General features: G+C 44.2%; 1 protein-coding gene across 2 annotated transcripts in view; it reads left to right on the plus strand.

The window, feature by feature from the left end:
- LOC124126374 (mediator of RNA polymerase II transcription subunit 14-like) overlaps positions 1-17,590 on the plus strand; it is a 56,882-nt gene extending 39,292 nt beyond the window's left edge. The window contains exons 34-41 of one of the 2 annotated variants that reach the window (XM_048383547.1): positions 1,934-2,111; positions 7,031-7,225; positions 11,634-11,860; positions 12,361-12,484; positions 13,812-13,873; positions 14,222-14,329; positions 15,610-15,744; positions 16,333-17,590. In XM_048383547.1, coding sequence (XP_048239504.1) covers positions 1,934-2,111; positions 7,031-7,225; positions 11,634-11,860; positions 12,361-12,484; positions 13,812-13,873; positions 14,222-14,329; positions 15,610-15,744; positions 16,333-16,641 — 1,338 coding nt within the window. In that variant the 3' untranslated portion in view covers positions 16,642-17,590. The remainder of the gene's footprint in view (positions 1-1,933; positions 2,112-7,030; positions 7,226-11,633; positions 11,861-12,360; positions 12,485-13,811; positions 13,874-14,221; positions 14,330-15,609; positions 15,745-16,332) is intronic. The other variant, XM_048383548.1, reaches the window with a different exon arrangement.
- Positions 17,591-18,137: the final 547 nt, after the last annotated feature.

Consider the following 18,137-nt stretch of genomic DNA (forward strand, 5'->3'; position numbering starts at 1 on the left):
TGGGTTCCACAAGAGAGGTGACCTCCTCCGTGGCCTAGTGGTAGAGCGTCCGCCCGGAGAGCGGAAGGTTCGGGGTTCGATCCCCGGCCGCGTCATACCAAAAGACGTTAAAAGATGGTACTTGTTTTTACCCTGTCTGGCGCTCGGCATTAAGGGGCTAAAACAAGGACTGGTCGGCTTGGAGTCAGTATACTGTGTCTGAGTGGGGTATTCATGTTAAACTGTGGCATGGTATCTCAGTGGGCTAGCACTATAAATCGGCATCAGTCCGGACTAGTACAAGCAGCCACACAAACACACACGTGCATGCACGTCGCTATATAAGTGCAATAATCTTGGACGCGATGTTAAACCCAATTTCACCTCACCTCGCAAGAGAGGTAAAGGTTCATGGCCTGGTTTACTCATGATAACATGATTAATTGAGATCAGGAATATAACTGAAATACGGTTCAAAGAGGCATTAATCTGAACTCACTCATTCAATATTGTTGGCATAAGTTATTATTTACACTTTAGCAGAGCTACAGATAAGCAGGGTATTTGCCTAAAATACCCCCCCCCATTTTTTTTTCAAAACCCAATTACATTCAATTAACTTGCGTGCAGAAACGCAGAAACGCATGCATTAAATGAAAAACTCAAATGTATAAAAACAGCACACGTTAATACCCATTGAAGCTTTTTCAGAACTCCCACAAAGGAGCTAATTTCCGAAACACAATTACGAGCTAATTTACTTTCCGAGTCAAGCCTATATATTTAGAACAGTTATCATGGTTATGTACATCTAAATAATTATTTAATTTTTTAAAATCTTAAAAAGTTCACTCTTTTGGAGAAATACCCAATAGAGTGATGAATAGATGAGTGAAAAAATATTGGTTACCCAATGAAAAATGTAATAACCCAACTTAAATAGAAACCCTAGAGTAAAAACTCAATTGCTCAAAAAGTTATCTGGAGCTCTACATTAGGTTCCCCAACTGGGGACATACATCTTATATTACCAAAGCCGCTTGGTGATTACAGGTTAGAATAGGTAATCAGCAACCTCTGCTTTGGAGGGGACATGATGGAGCAGGTGGTCAGACTTTGTGACTTGATTGCGTGCTATCGTCCCCCATTTGTGCGGGACATTGCTCATGTTATCAGTCACTGGTTTGTCTGGTCCAGACTTAAGTTTTACAGACCGCTGCCATACAGCTAGAATATTGGTGTACACAGAATATGTTTCCCAAGTGGGACAGAGATCCTGGATCCTACAGAGTTCTGTAAATGCTTGAGGGAGCACCATATGCTTGCATTTGGTTGACTGATGTAACAAGTGGTATTTGCGGTGGTCATATGAAGCACCTAAAATGGATTGGGTAGTCAAGCTCAGTGACTTGGTTAACCTTTAGCCTGCTGAATTATTTTCGCACTTCTTACCCCTGCCTGCTGGATTAATTTTAGCATAAGGCGCTCTAAAGAGGGTGGGTGATTTCAAACAGTCAGTGCCTCATTGAACAAGGGCATGTTATTGTCTGACAGCATCCAATGTTACTTATGATATCAACCACTGTATTTTACTGTCCAGATTGGGGCGGTCGGGTAGCCTTGTGGTTAAAGCCTTAGCTCGTCACGCCAAAGACCCGGGTTCGATTCCCGACATGGGTACAATGTGTGAAGCCCATTTCTAGTGTCCCCCGCCGTGATATTGCTGGAATATTGCTAAAAGCGGCGTAAAACCTCACTCACTCACTAACTCTTGTCCAGATTAGATTAACAATGATCAAAATAGAACATGAGTCTTATGATAGGCTTTTAGAAACACTTTTGACTTTTGGTTCTGCAAAGGTCAAGGCAAATCCGTGCTTCAGGATATTGACCCATTTTGCCCAAAGTGAACCTGTGTTGTATCCATTTGTCACAAATCCTCTTTCCATTGCAGGTCAATCCATCTCCATCCACCCTGATGGGAAACCCGTCGCCAGGTACCTTGTTGACCGGGGGCTCTCCAGGCAACCCCCACCTTCATGTCCCCTCCCCCTCCTCCTTCGTCCCCGCCCCCTCCCCACAATCCCTCGGCATTCACATGCAGTCTCCAGCAGGCTCCTTCATCAGCCCAAGTAAGCAGGTCTTTGTCTGACTTCTCTGCTGGTTGCTGCTTCGGTCATTGTGATGTACGCCACCAGCTTCATCTGCTGCCACCGCCACCACCACCGCCGCTACACTTGCTTAACTCCCAGGGCCAGACCAGTGGGTGGGGGGCCAGCTACCTATCAGTTACCAACATGTGTGTGTGTTAGTTCTGAAATATTTGTTTACTCAACCACTTACTTTGATAAGTGTGAAGCTAGGAGTAGGTCCATCCATTTTAGTGTGTAAGAAAGTTGGAATTGATATCTGTTATGCTGTGATGAATGGGAATCAAAACTGTTGAAACACATCGAGCAGGTCCAGTTATCTCCATCATCTAAATGACATGTGCCATTATTGATTGAAATTATTTTTCTTTAATCTCTGCTATTACCATAATGAAGTTCATATATGTTACTCATTTATATTTTGAGTTAGAAATGTTTTCAACAATCTGTCATCTGCCAACAAACACAGACCAAGCTTATCAATCAACAGTATCTAAACACTATTTACCGTGGATTTAGGATTCAGTTGATGAATGAATGATGTTTATTCTCGTAAATCACGGCAGTGATACAGAGATGTAATTGGATACAGGAATTAGATACAATAGGAGAAAACATGTCAGTGGAACATTTCCATACATGATCTTATATAACTCGCCAGTTTTAATAGAGTTGGCTTATAAGTAATGGACATCAATTGAGAGAATTTTATGGCAGAAGGATACATACAGTAGTATTGAGGCTAAAACTTGTTTCTAATTTCTGAGAGTTTTGGACACTCTAATAAAAAGTGCATTTCATCAGATATCAAATTTTTATACAATGGACATTTTCTTGATGCATATGTGAATGGTACACAAATCTTTTGAAAAAATGGAAAATATCAGTCAAGTTTACTCATTTTCAGAAATAAGTGTTCCCTTTTTATTGAAAGCGATGAAAAGTTTGATGTTAGTATGCAGTAATGAGGTGTTGGAGCTGACTGTCACCAGCCAGTAGAGATTGTCAGGGGAGAAGGAAACTTGGGAGATGCTGTAGGAAATTACTGAAAGAGGGGAAAATCTTTGATTATGTATTTGACCAACCTATAGTGGACATGGAGACAAACTACCTATGTTGAAGAGCTCTTCATCATACTAGTATGTCATTATACAAGTATTGTAACATGAGATCGCTAAACAAGGTTTTGAAATTCCTTGTATTAAAGTACCAATGGCAAGGTTAAGTTCTCAAAGGCACTGTTAGACCAAGATCCTAGTGCCTGAAGGACACACTTGGAACATTGTAGAAATCCCATTTTGTGAGAACAATACCTAGGATGAATGTACTCTCGCACAAGGAAACTACACACTTGAAAATGATGAACATGTAATAAAATTTCCAACAATAATTTTTGGTTAAATAATATTCGGATTGTTCCAGTTGGCACACTAAAATCTTCAAGGTCACACCCAAACATCCATAGGAGTGCCCTTTGGCACACTTATACCAAAGATGTTTCTGTCTCAGCTATTGTTCCTTGAATGATTGCTTCCAATGCTTCAATCTTTTTTGCGATAAAATCAGGATTGGTAAGAACCGATTTGCATTATCTGTAGATTGTTTAGGAGGTGCCAATTCTGCTTTGTAGCTTTGATGGTATTGGTGATATTCACAAGGAGATAATCTAGGGTCTATTTCCTGTGATTACAAAGTGCAATATGTGGTAACTATATTAACTGGGAACATGGACAATTGTTAATAGTGGATTCAGATCATTAACAACCACTACTTGACATGTTTCATTTCCAGGGAGTTAAGCAAGTGATAATTTGAGTTGTAAGTGTTGTCTTGGCTCAAATTTTGTTTCACCTAATTTTTGTTAAGTGGAATGAACTTAGCAGCCTGTACATGGAGCTGTGAGGTTTGATGGAAGCGTGGGGGAATTGTGCTGACTTGTGCTGTAGACTTGTGCAAGTCCAGGGATTGTGAGTGCACCCATCTGCATGCTCTGTAGCGTTAGTTCGGATCAGTTGTCTTTTGCTAAATCTCATTAAAATCGGAAATTGGTGCTCGCTACTGCTCCACAAGGTTCTGAGGACATCCCATTACAGGTCATGTCAGAACAACTTTTCACGAAATCTTTAACTGACCAATGAAGTAACTAACAGTACCTGGTAAATCAACTTTAGCCAGTCAGAAAGCTGCTTTCTCAAGATTTGCAGCACTAGTTTCTAACTGCTGACTCCCATTCCAGACTACCCTTTGGAAACTATTACCGTATTCGACGTAATAAGCGCCCAGGGCGCTCTCAAAATTAGAAATAGGGGGCTCTTATTAGAACATAGTTTTGGTGGGAAAAAGAAGAGTTGAAAGATCGTAAATTACGTGGTTTATGCTGACAGCCTGAAATGATACAGAAGAAAAGTTGTATTATACACGACAGATATATTTTCCAGAATTTAATTGCCCATAATTAAGGGTGCATATAACACACAAGTGTGTATTTTACACGTATAAATAAGTCTTGTGAACATTGATCTATTGGAAGGGATGTTAATTGGGATTGTTCACTAGCCAATATATTAGCAAATATTGCCATGGGCGCTTATTAGGACGGGGCGCTTATTACGTCGAATACGGTATGACAAAATTTGAAAACCGATCAAAATTAAATTCTGGAATGTCATATAGATGGCCGGGATTGTATGGCAGTACTTCAGACTTTCACTCTCGCGATCTGGTAAGCAACACTCTGATTGTAGGGATGAAAGACGTTCTGATGTGACCTGTAATGGGATGTCCCTCAGACCTATGGTAAGGAGTAGTGAGGACTAAGATGTGATTTTATTTAGATTGTTTCAGACAGTAAATTTGTTTTGGCATCCAAGTGGGAATTTCAGGGCGGAATAGGCCCCCTGTACCACATACTTGACTTAGTATTTCATTAGGGTGGAGATTGGGTGGGTATACTGGTACTGTGTCATCATATCCTGACAAGAGCGGATTGTTGCTCATACTATACACTGACTTGCCTCGACCAGACTTGAATAGTTACAAACTACCATAATAAAGCTGAATATTGCTGTGGTGTAAAGCAACATTCACTCAGTTTCTGAGGCATTTAACTTTCTTTGGTTTATGAGTACAAAATTGACAACTTTGGAATATTTGTTTTTTCAGTACTGAAAAAAGAATCAAGGTAGATCAATAAGCTTGGTAAACAAAAGGATCTGATAATTTGACTTGTTCAAATGTATACAAACTGTTCGTTATTATTTGACCCCACTGACATACGTTAGAAAACATTATTTTGTAGATCTGTTTTTGTGCATTTTATTTTGATCACTTGTGGTTTTAGAGAAAGAAGTAATGAAAAACACCTTAATAGTAACACTAAGCACCTCCTATCAACCGATCACCTTAGTTTACAAAGTGAGTGAGTAATTTTTGCTTAACGTCACATCAGCAATCTTGCAGCTATTCGCGGCGATAGTTTACAAAGCCGCCAAGTAATATAAATATGTAAAAAAAACACCACCATCCATCAGAAATAATATAGAGATAATTTTTAGTGTTGTATATTAAATGCACTTCCTAGTTTAATTCTAGATGCATGAATGCAAGAAGAAATTAATAAAAGAATCTTCAGATTTGAGAAACGGCTAATCTGTATTGGTTGAAAGGTTTTACCAGAAAATCATTTGTGTCATTGTATTGTGGCTAGTTATCTTCGATCACTAGCCCATCCCACATTTTTTCAATTGACCACCTGACGGTTTAAAGCACACACCCTAATTTCTAGCTTTGTGATTAGTAATCCATGATCCCAGCTCAGCAGGATATGTTTGACAAGGGAGATAACCCACCCCCAAGCCTTTGATAAATCATTTCGTATTGGAATGTAAAGGGTATTCACATATTTCAGTGATGTCAAACTTTTGTCAAACGATGCAACTGTTGATTATTGTTGAATGCTGATATTAGTGAATGCAGTTTGAGATGGAACTGCTCCATCCTGTCGCTGCTTGTGACGCCAGCATGGCTTGACATGTGGAGTAGGACCATGCCGGACCATGTGTTGTATCGTCTCACTGTCACACTGTTTGTTCATTCTTTCATGAGAACATGTTTCATGGCTTTGTGTTGACCCATGTTTATTTTTGCTGGGTGTTTTTCACCCCTTTGAAATTGTCAACAGGTTTCCAGTACCTCATTCTTGTGATAATTGGCAATTGTCAATCTACTGACTCGTTTGCAAGTTTCTATGATACAGCTTTCATATTACTGGTTGTGGTGTGAAAGGGGGCGGTCGGGTAGCCTAGTGGTTAAAGCGTTCGCTCGTCACGCCGAAGACCCCAACATGGGTACAACATGTGAAGCCCATTTCTGGTGTCCCCCGCCGTGATATTGCTGGAATATTGCTAAAAGCTGCGTAAAACCATACTCACTCACTCACTCACGGTGGTGTGAAAGTCTTTTACTCATCCATGTTTGAAAGAGAAGCCATTATTTACTTGCTAAGAAGACTACCTTTCATAATATCACTATAAAAAAGTGTAAATATTTATTATGATCAAGATACCCTTTTTACAATGTTGATGTCTGAATATGCTTGAATGATATAGAGGGAGTGAATGAGTGAGTATGGTTTTAAGCTGCTTTTTGCAAATTCCAGCAATATCACGGAGCGGGACACCTGAAATGGACTTCACACATTGTACCCATGTTAGGAATCAAACCTGGGTCTTCAGCGCGACGAGTGAACGCTTTAACCACTAGGCTACCCCACCTCCCCGAATGATATAGAACTAGGTGCATTGTTGCTGAAGAAAGAGCTTGGTATTAGGTAGCATTACATGTGTCCAATGTTTTGTGAGATGACTCGCTCTGTGTAACATGTTGGTGTTTCTGTGTGTCAGGTATGGTAGAGGGCGGCTCCCCTTATCCCAGCTCCAGCCTGGCAATGCCGTCCCCCAACCCAAGGAACTGGCCGGGGTCCCCGTCAGTCCAGGGCCCCAGTCCAGCATCACACCACATGGTGGCATCCCCAGGGCATCCTGCTCTTCACTCCCCTCAGACACAACACAAGGACTCGGACCACAGCAAGACATCAGGTTAGTGCTGTAACTGTCTTACCCCAGGGCATTCCGCTCTTCACTCCCCTCAGACACAACACAAGGACTCCGACCACAGCAAGACATCAGGTTAGTGCTGTAACTGCCTTACCCCAGGGCATCCCACTCTCCACTCCCCTCAGACGCAACACAAGGACTCCGACCACAGCAAGACATCAGGTTAGTGCTGTAACTGTCTTACCCCAGGGCATCCCACTCTCCGCTCCCCTCAGACACAACACAAGGACTCTGACCACAGCAAGACATCAGGTTAGTGCTGTAACTGTCTTACCCCAGGGCATCCCACTCTCCACTCCCCTCAGACACAACACAAGGACTCCGACCACAGCAAGACATCAGGTTAGTGCTGTAACTGCCTTACCCCAGGGCATCCCACTCTCCACTCCCCTCAGACACAACACAAGGACTCCGACCACAGCAAGACATCAGGTTAGTGCTGTAACTGCCTTACCCCAGGGCATCCCACTCTCCACTCCCCTCAGACACAACACAAGGACTCCGACCACAGCAAGACATCAGGTTAGTGCTGTAACTGTCTTACCCCAGGGCATCCCACTCTCCACTCCCCTCAGACACAACACAAGGACTCTGACCACAGCAAGACATCAGGTTAGTGCTGTAACTGTCTTACCCCAGGGCATCCCACTCTCTACTCCCCTCAGACACAACACAAGGACTCTGACCACAGCAAGACATCAGGTTAGTGCTATAACTGTCTTACCCCAGGGCATCCTGCTCTTCACTCCCCTCAGACACAACACAAGGACTCGGACCACAGCAAGACATCAGGTTAGTGCTGTAACTGCCTTACCCCAGGGCATCCCACTCTCCACTCCCCTCAGACACAACACAAGGACTCCGACCACAGCAAGACATCAGGTTAGTGCTGTAACTGTCTTACCCCAGGGCATCCTTCCACTCCCCTCAGACGCAACACAAGGACTCCGACCACAGCAAGACATCAGGTTAGTGCTATAACTGTCTTACCCCAGGGCATCCCACTCTCCACTCCCCTCAGACGCAACACAAGGACTCTGACCACAGCAAGACATCAGGTTAGTGCTGTAACTGTCTTACCCCAGGGCATCCCACTCTCCACTCCCCTCAGACACAACACAAGGACTCCGACCACAGCAAGACATCAGGTTAGTGCTGTAACTGTCTTACCCCAGGGCATCCCACTCTTCACTCCCCTCAGACACAACACAAGGACTCCAACCACAGCAAGACATCAGGTTAGTGCTATAACTGTCTTACCCCAGGGCATCCCACTCTCCACTCCCCTCAGACACAACACAAGGACTCTGACCACAGCAAGACATCAGGTTAGTGCTGTAACTGTCTTACCCCAGGGCATCCCACTCTCCACTCCCCTCAGACACAACACAAGGACTCTGACCACAGCAAGACATCAGGTTAGTGCTGTAACTGCCTTACCCCAGGGCATCCCACTCTCCACTCCCCTCAGACACAACACAAGGACTCGGACCACAGCAAGACATCAGGTTAGTGCTGTAACTGTCTTACCCCAGGGCATCCCACTCTCCACTCCCCTCAGACACAACACAAGGACTCCGACCACAGCAAGACATCAGGTTAGTGCTATAACTGTCTTACCCCAGGGCATCCTGCTCTTCACTCCCCTCAGACACAACACAAGGACTCCGACCACAGCAAGACATCAGGTTAGTGCTGTAACTGCCCTACCCCAGGGCATCCCACTCTCCACTCCCCTCAGACACAACACAAGGACTCTGACCACAGCAAGACATCAGGTTAGTGCTGTAACTGTCTTACCCCAGGGCATCCTTCCACTCCCCTCAGACGCAACACAAGGACTCCGACCACAGCAAGACATCAGGTTAGTGCTATAACTGTCTTACCCCAGGGCTTCCCACTCTCCGCTCCCCTCAGACACAACACAAGGACTCCGACCACAGCAAGACATCAGGTTAGTGCTATAACTGTCTTACCCCAGGGCATCCTGCTCTTCACTCCCCTCAGACACAACACAAGGACTCGGACCACAGCAAGACATCAGGTTAGTGCTGTAACTGCCTTACCCCAGGGCATCCCACTCTCCCCTCCCCTCAGACGCAACACAAGGACTCGGACCACAGCAAGACATCAGGTTAGTGCTGTAACTGTCTTACCCCAGGGCATCCCACTCTCCACTCCCCTCAGACACAACACAAGGACTCTGACCACAGCAAGACATCAGGTTAGTGCTGTAACTGCCTTACCCCAGGGCATCCCACTCTCCACTCCCCTCAGACGCAACACAAGGACTCCGACCACAGCAAGACATCAGGTTAGTGCTGTAACTGTCTTACCCCAGGGCATCCCACTCTCCACTCCCCTCAGACACAACACAAGGACTCTGACCACAGCAAGACATCAGGTTAGTGCTGTAACTGCCTTACCCCAGGGCATCCCACTCTTCACTCCCCTCAGACACAACACAAGCTCTCCGACCACAGCAAGACATCAGGTTAGTGCTGTAACTGTCTTACCCCAGGGCATCCCACTCTTCACTCCCCTCAGACACAACACAAGGACTCGGACCACAGCAAGACATCAGGTTAGTGCTGTAACTGTCTTACCCCAGGGCATCCCGCTCTCCACTCCCCTCAGACACAACACAAGGACTCTGACCACAGCAAGACATCAGGTTAGTGCTGTAACTGTCTTACCCCAGGGCATCCCACTCTCCACTCCCCTCAGACACAACACAAGGACTCCGACCACAGCAAGACATCAGGTTAGTGCTGTAACTGTCTTACCCCAGGGCATCCCACTCTCCACTCCCCTCAGACACAACACAAGGACTCTGACCACAGCAAGACATCAGGTTAGTGCTGTAACTGCCTTACCCCAGGGCATCCCACTCTCCACTCCCCTCAGACACAACACAAGGACTCCGACCACAGCAAGACATCAGGTTAGTGCTGTAACTGTCTTACCCCAGGGCATCCCACTCTCCACTCCCCTCAGACACAACACAAGGACTCGGACCACAGCAAGACATCAGGTTAGTGCTGTAACTGTCTTACCCCAGGGCATCCCACTCTCCACTCCCCTCAGACACAACACAAGGACTCCGACCACAGCAAGACATCAGGTTAGTGCTATAACTGTCTTACCCCAGGGCATCCTGCTCTTCACTCCCCTCAGACACAACACAAGGACTCCGACCACAGCAAGACATCAGGTTAGTGCTGTAACTGCCCTACCCCAGGGCATCCCACTCTCCACTCCCCTCAGACACAACACAAGGACTCTGACCACAGCAAGACATCAGGTTAGTGCTGTAACTGTCTTACCCCAGGGCATCCTTCCACTCCCCTCAGACGCAACACAAGGACTCCGACCACAGCAAGACATCAGGTTAGTGCTATAACTGTCTTACCCCAGGGCTTCCCACTCTCCACTCCCCTCAGACACAACACAAGGACTCCGACCACAGCAAGACATCAGGTTAGTGCTATAACTGTCTTACCCCAGGGCATCCTGCTCTTCACTCCCCTCAGACACAACACAAGGACTCGGACCACAGCAAGACATCAGGTTAGTGCTGTAACTGCCTTACCCCAGCATCCAGGTCAGGCCTCCAGCTCATTACGACTAGGTGGTTACAATGCAGCTGATCAACTGCTGGTTTGTCTGACTCAGACTTGATTTACTATTGGCTCCAATATTAAAAACAATATTTTGGGGATAATTATATTTATTGAGGTAGACTACCTCATGTGTACTATACACATAATACATACATATATATAGCTGTCAAATTGCTGACTGTGGCATCAAACAACATTCACTTGGTGCTATGGCTATGGAACGATTCACATGCATTTTGTCACTGAGTGATGCATGCATTTGTAACATTGTCCTTTGTACTAAGCTGTGACCTAAGTAACCTTTCTGTCTATCTCAAAGATTGATGACATTTTAGTCATTGAGAATGGTTTTTAAACTTATCCTATCTCACACTATGCATTTCTTGCTTCCTCCTTCGATCCTTATGTGGAAACATGTTCGAACAAAGTTTCCAGCTCCGGAACAAAGTTTTGGCTGTGTGGGCAGGTGATGATATCGTGTAAAGTCACAACGCATTACAGGATTACATTACGGGATTACAGTGTTGGGGTGGTGAACATGGTGATGATCGGATGTGTTTGGGTGGAATGTTTTTCAAAGCTGGAAACTTTGGGTAAGCACGTTTCCACTAAAGGATCGAAGGAGGAAGAAATGCATAGTGGAGATAGGACAAGTATGTAAATATACAATTTAATTTAAAGTTACAATTTCAAAGAGGAGCCAGTTCCTGTTTTGTAAAAAGTTCACATCCTCACAAATAATTGCAAATTTGATCCTGCATCAACAGTTGTAAGTCCACCGTCCCGGATGCTACCCCAGAGGTCGTGGGCGGCGTCGGTGCCGACCCTGCTGTCCCACGAGGCGTTCAGCAACCTGCTGACCCCCAACACCATGCCCACCTCCTCCATGAACATCCCGGGCATGCAGCCCCTGCCAGCATCCCCCATCGAGAGGTTCTTCGGCTGTGTGTACATGCGCCGACACCTGTCACGCCAGATACAGAGTGACGACAGTGTATGTATGACTAGTCTGGTCATAATCTGGTAATGAACTGTTCAAGTATTGAGATAGTATAGTTGATGAACTTTGACTGTCATAAAGAGGATGATCGTCCATACATGTCATCAGTTATATATCAACTTCTAAATGCCACTCGACCTGTGAAGATGAGGGTTAGAATTTGTCTTCAGCAACTCATGCTTGTCGTAAGAGGTGACTAACAGGATCTGGTGGCCAGGCTCGCTGACTTGGCTGATGCATGTCATCGTATCCCAATTATTTGGATCAATGCTCATGATGTCGATCACTGGATTGTCTCATCCAGACTGGATTATTTACAGACCGCTGTCATATAGCTGGAATACTGCTGACTGCGGCGTTAAACAACATACAAACAAACAAACATTATTACATAACATAATGCCACTCAAAGATCTTGTAAAAAGTATTATTTTACCCAAACTAGTCATACAAGCAATAATCTTGTATTGCCACAATTGTATTCTTGATTACAGTTGACAGCCCTGCCGTTCAACGAGCCGGGAGTGAATGTGTTTAAGGGAGAGAGCCTGCAGTACAAAGTGAGCATGAACCAGGCCAACCTGCAGACACTACAGATGAAAGCCTTCCCAACACAAGGTGAGTCCGTGTCCTGGCCGTGTCGGAGGTGGCCCAGGTGTACAAGGTGCAGGAGCTGTGCACAGTTGCATCCCTTAGGCATACCAGAAGCCTCTGAACATGGGTTTGAATCCTGGTTTGCCCTGATAATGTTTGTCAGCATTTCCTGCATGACTTTGGACTTTCCTGCCACATCAAGATCACGTGTCATGATATAACTAAAATACTGTTCAAGGGAACCAAACTACTTCGCTGAAGCGCTCACTTGATGACTCACTCACTCACTCACTCACTTCACCATGGATGAAGTCAGAGAGGTCTTGTTATGGTTGCTACTGGTTGATAACTTTGACAGGGCACGGGTGGCCCAGTTGTCTACAGCGCTGTGAAGAGTTGCGTCCCATGGACACGCCAGAAACCTATGATTGTGGGTTTGAATCCCGGTTCGCCGCGATTATGTTTCTAGGTTTGTCAGCACCATGCCCGTGCTTGTGGGTTTCACCGAAGTGGTAAACCTCTGAGACCTGTATCACTTCTGGCTTTCCTCCCACATTAAGCTGACACGCAATGTTATAACTGGAATACTGTTAAAAGCGGCATTAAACCTAACTCACTCACTCACAGATAACTTTGACACATTTTTTATGTAATTTGGACACAGTTGTAGACAGAATGTCAATCATTTTATTTCTAATACATATAGGCCACAGGCCTTTGTGTACAAAAGTTGAGTACAGACAGGTTTTAAACATTCAGTTTCACATTTTTTACTTCATTTGCATTATATAGATATTTTGCTAGATTTGTAATAATATAAATATGTATCTAGTGATGATAGAAGCATATTAAATTTATGAATGTTAGGATGACAATAGAACTTTGCTTTGAGATATAGTTTCCGTAAAGTGACATACGATGGACAAACAAGCAGGAAGTGGTACTCAATTTCCAAAGTATGACAACTCAGTCTGAATCTCGTGAAGGTTGTTTTCATATTTACTGAAATTAAGGATGACAGATAAGGTTCAAATTTAACCCAAGTTTTAAAACAAGCATAATAGGACATTTTTTAACTTACAAGAAGTTTGCTATGCCAGATCTGCTAAAAATTGTCTTTTAAACATTGTTGAAATATATTTAGAAAATCCTTTCGGTTTCCATACATTTGAAACATCCATACTTCTCCGAACCAAAGTTTACAAAGACAATTCCTTAATTTAGTTGACTCGACCATGTTCATCATACAGGCACAACATATTGTAGCACTTTCTTGGTAAACGGAAGTCTGGCATCTGTATGTTCAGCTAATATGTAGACAGACTGTACAAGACAATTGTTTCACTTACAGACTGCAAAGACCCTTGGGCACCAGAAGAGCTGCAGATTCTTGAGAAGTTCTTTGAACTAAAGGTAGGCTATGATGTGTGTATACCCTTGTCAGTGACTCCGTAATCCACCTGCTGTACCGACTCTGTTCAGTGCGGGGCGGTCGGGTAGCCTAGTGGTTAAAGCGTTCACTCGTTCGATTCCCGACTTGGGTACAATGTGTGAAGCCCATTTCTGGTGTCCTCTGCCTTGATATTGCTGGAATATTGCTAAAAGCTGCGTAAAACCATACTCATCCATCATCCATCCATCCTGTTCAGTGCATGCAGGAGTAACAAATACGCTTACAAATGACTGTCAATGGAAACACAGCAAACAGAAGTAGTCCAGCATGCGTTGTATGTTCCTCACTGCTTCACTGTCTTCCCACAGGTGGCAGGTCCACCCTACAAGATCAACGCCCTGACGGCGTTCAGCCGCCTCCTGGGAGCTCCGACCCTCATCCTGAAGGACTGCATCCAGATCATGAGGATGGAACTGGTGAGTGGTACACAAAGGCTGCCACGATTAAGCTGTTTAGTCCCAACTCTATAACCTTGTGGCTGCCACGATTAAGCTGTGTAGTCCCAACTCTATAACCTGCAGGCTGCCACGATTAAGCTGTGTAGTCCCAACTCTATAACCTGCAGGCTGCCACGATATAGCTATGTCTTGTCCTAACTAGTTTACCAACAGATGTTGCTTTACTGTAAATCTAGAAATTAATGCGTCTCCAATTTAATACTACTGCTGCCCCCCAGCAATAAATGCGACTCAATATCAGTGCATCTCCCCCCATCCCTTCCCCAGTGGAATGATGCATATCCTTACCTTATTCCAAGCTGAAATTAATCCAATGAAACATATAGCACCACTTATAAGCGCTGAGTAGAGCTCTTTCCTAGAACCAGCACACGGTATATGTGTTTATTCTGTTGACTAGCATTAAGGGAAAGGCAATAAGTAAATTGAACCAACAACAGTTCACTGATTGGTACGCGGAGAAGGTGTCAACAAATTTGAAGGCAGATGACAAGACAATGGATGTAGATCTGAGGAGTGTGCTGCTCGTTGGGTCGTGAAGGCCTCTGACAATTTGTTGAGTGGGTGGCATCTGTCTGGACTGCTGGAGTGGTCAATGATGCCTATTTTGACACGAGTGGATAGAACTCTTTGACCCAGCAGTGATAACTCACCGAATGTCTATTGTATAATTCCTGCTCAATAAACCGAGGTGACTATGCTTGTCGTAAAAGGCGACTAACAGGATCGAGTGGTCAGGCTAGCTGACTTAGTTGATGTATGCCATCGATCCCAAGTGTGTGGATCGATGCTCATGATATCAATCACTGGATTGTCTGGTCCAGACTCGATTATTTACAGACTGCCGTCATATAGCTGGAATATTGCTGTGTGCAGCGTTAAACAACAAACCAACCAACAAATCAATAGACCGTCTTGGCATTTCTGCTATCCAGATTGTGCAGTGAGGCTGTCTTATTGTCAATAGTCATTTCGGAGACATAAATGCGAAGTTTCATTAATTCGAACAAAGACCACTTGCATTTTTTGCATTCAATTCAAGATTTACAGTACCTTGTCCTAAACGTTATTACTTACAGGCTGACATAACTGTAACCTGAGGGAAGTGTAAAACATTCACCTGGACTAAATGTTAACTAAATAGAAAATGATAAACTGTACAGTGAAGCTCACTGGATGTATGGTTGATTGTTTCTGAAAACTCCATCCGTGATCCTGTTTGTGTTTGTTACCTGTAGATGCCGGACCGCAACCTAAAGTGGTCCGTTCAGTGGTGCCTGACCATCCCTCCTGGCACCGGCCACATCATCAACGCCCCTGCTGGTACCCCTGCCATCGTCATCAACCTCGTCAAGGGCAAGATGGTACTCATGGTAGGTGAAGTCTTCTCCTCACTTTGGGAAATTTGGGAATCTTAGCACATAATATTGTTCATTATACTAGTTGGGCCACGGATGGCCCAGTCGTGTAAGGCGCTGAAATTCGCTGTGCAGAGTTGCCTCCCTTGGACATGCCAGAAACCTATGGTCGTGGGTTCGAATCCCGGTTTGCTCCGATTATGTTTCTAGGTTTGTCAGCACCATACCCGTGCTTGTGGGTTTCAACGAAGTGGTAAACATCTAAGACCTGCATCAATTTGGGCTTTCCTCCCACATTAAGCTGACACGTCACGATATAACTGGAATACTGTTAACAGCGGCTTTAAACACAACACACTCACTCACTCATTATACTAGTATAATTCTATTTATACATTACATCACACTTATACTTTATAATAGACTTTAGATACATAGAACTAAACACAAGTCTAATTAATGGCAACAATGGCATATAGGAAATAGTGTGAGTTCTTCTGAAAATTGCTCTGAACTAAGTTTAAAATCCATTGAATTTCTGGACAAGCAATATTTTTCTAGTGTGTGATTCTGTGGAAAGCCTATGAATTTGTCTTTGTACAGCTGCAGCTTACACGTCTGAATCTGTCGCTGCCGATTGGGAAAGAGCCACCATCACTGATCATCCCCCTGTTCTACGACATCGGCTCCAACACCGTCACCCACCTGGACATCCGCAACACCACTGGTCAGCAGCAGCAGGTGATGCCCAACACACCACAGAGTCAGACCATCTCGGCTGTCAACATGATGCTGAAGAGATACATGGACATGAACCCCAACTCGGCTCACTGCGTCATCTTCCCAGCCCTGCAGGAGCTCATGGTCAACCTGGTTCTGCCTGTACAGAACCTGCCTCATGTCGGACATTAGCTGACCACTGTGTCGGAGGTGTCATTGGTAACCTACCTCATGTCGGACATTACCTAACCACTGTATCAGAGGTGCCATTGGTAACCTGCCTCATGTCGGACATTAGTTGACCAATGCATCAGAGGTGTTACTGGTAACCTGCCCCATGTCGGACATTAGCTACTGTCAGCTTTCAGTTTAAGACTTTCATCTGTGTCATGGGGCACGGGTGTCCACGTTATCTTGTGCAGAGTTGCATCCCTTAGGGTGTGCCAGAATCCTGTGATTGTTGGCTGGATTCCAAGATTCACCCTGATTATGAATCTTGGTTTGCAGCGCCATACCAAAACTTTTGGGTTTCGCTAAAATTGTGAAAGTGTACGACCTGAGGCCTGAGGCCTCTATCCAACATGAAACAGGCTCTGGTATTAGTGAAATACTGTTAAGGCCAGTTCACTCACAACTGCAAGACAGATGGGTTTGTTTAGCCTGCGTTGCAGATCCAATCGATAGTATGATGTTGGTTGATGTCAGCCATCTGTACTGATTGTTGACCAGTCATGTCAAACAGCTGCAAAAATTTTCGTTAATAATCATGGGAAGAAAATATTTTCATTCATAGATTCATTGACATAGTATTATTAAGATATTTTGTGAAACATAGATAAATTATGTTATCCGATGAAGACTTAAGCCTACTAAAAATATCTGTTTGGTCTTTGATGTTCAAAGGAATTTTACCTGATGGACTGATCCTGTTTCTTTTCAAATCCAAAGTGGTTTCAGATTCGTCTTGTTTCCATAGTTTGTGTTTTGTTGATGTATATAGTTAATATAGTTTCATCCAACCACCATCTTCATTCAATCCTGTCACCATTCTTTGAAATGAAAGAATGTATTTCCACTACACAGTGGTATATTTGTACAAAGCAATGTGAAACCAGTGGATAATAAACAACCTATAATCCTCCTTATGCTTTATGCTGTTGTTGTTGTGCATCACACCTGTACTCATGGGTTTCACAAGCATCAAGACCTGCATCAGTGCAGGCTTTCCTCTCACATGCTGGAGTGGTGGGGTAGCCTAGTGGTTAAAGCGTTTGCTTGTCACAACGAAGGCCAGGGTTCAACAATGTGAAAAGCCCAATTCTGGTGTCCCCCGTCGTGATATTGCTGGAATATTGATAAAAGTGGCGTAAAACCATACTCACTCACTTACTCACATGTGGACAGGCAATGGTATAACAGAATAACTGTTCACATTACATACAGCACAACTCATTCCCTATTGTTATTTTGAACAAGGGTGAGTTTTACTGGATGCTGCTTTTAGCAATATTTTCTAGCTGACTAGGCCAGACAAACTAGTGTACAATATAATAAGCAACACCCCACTGTCCGGGTATGATGACATACTGTCAATCAATGACATAGTTTATTATGGACAAATTATATCCTGCAATCTCCACAGGCAGCTGGCGTCAAGGGCTAAAATGAGGACTGTGGTTACAATTTGT

The sequence above is a fragment of the Haliotis rufescens genome, unplaced genomic scaffold (assembly GCF_023055435.1).
Source record: "Haliotis rufescens isolate VD_foot unplaced genomic scaffold, xgHalRufe1.0.p SCAF_5, whole genome shotgun sequence".
Taxonomy (NCBI): domain Eukaryota; kingdom Metazoa; phylum Mollusca; class Gastropoda; order Lepetellida; family Haliotidae; genus Haliotis; species Haliotis rufescens.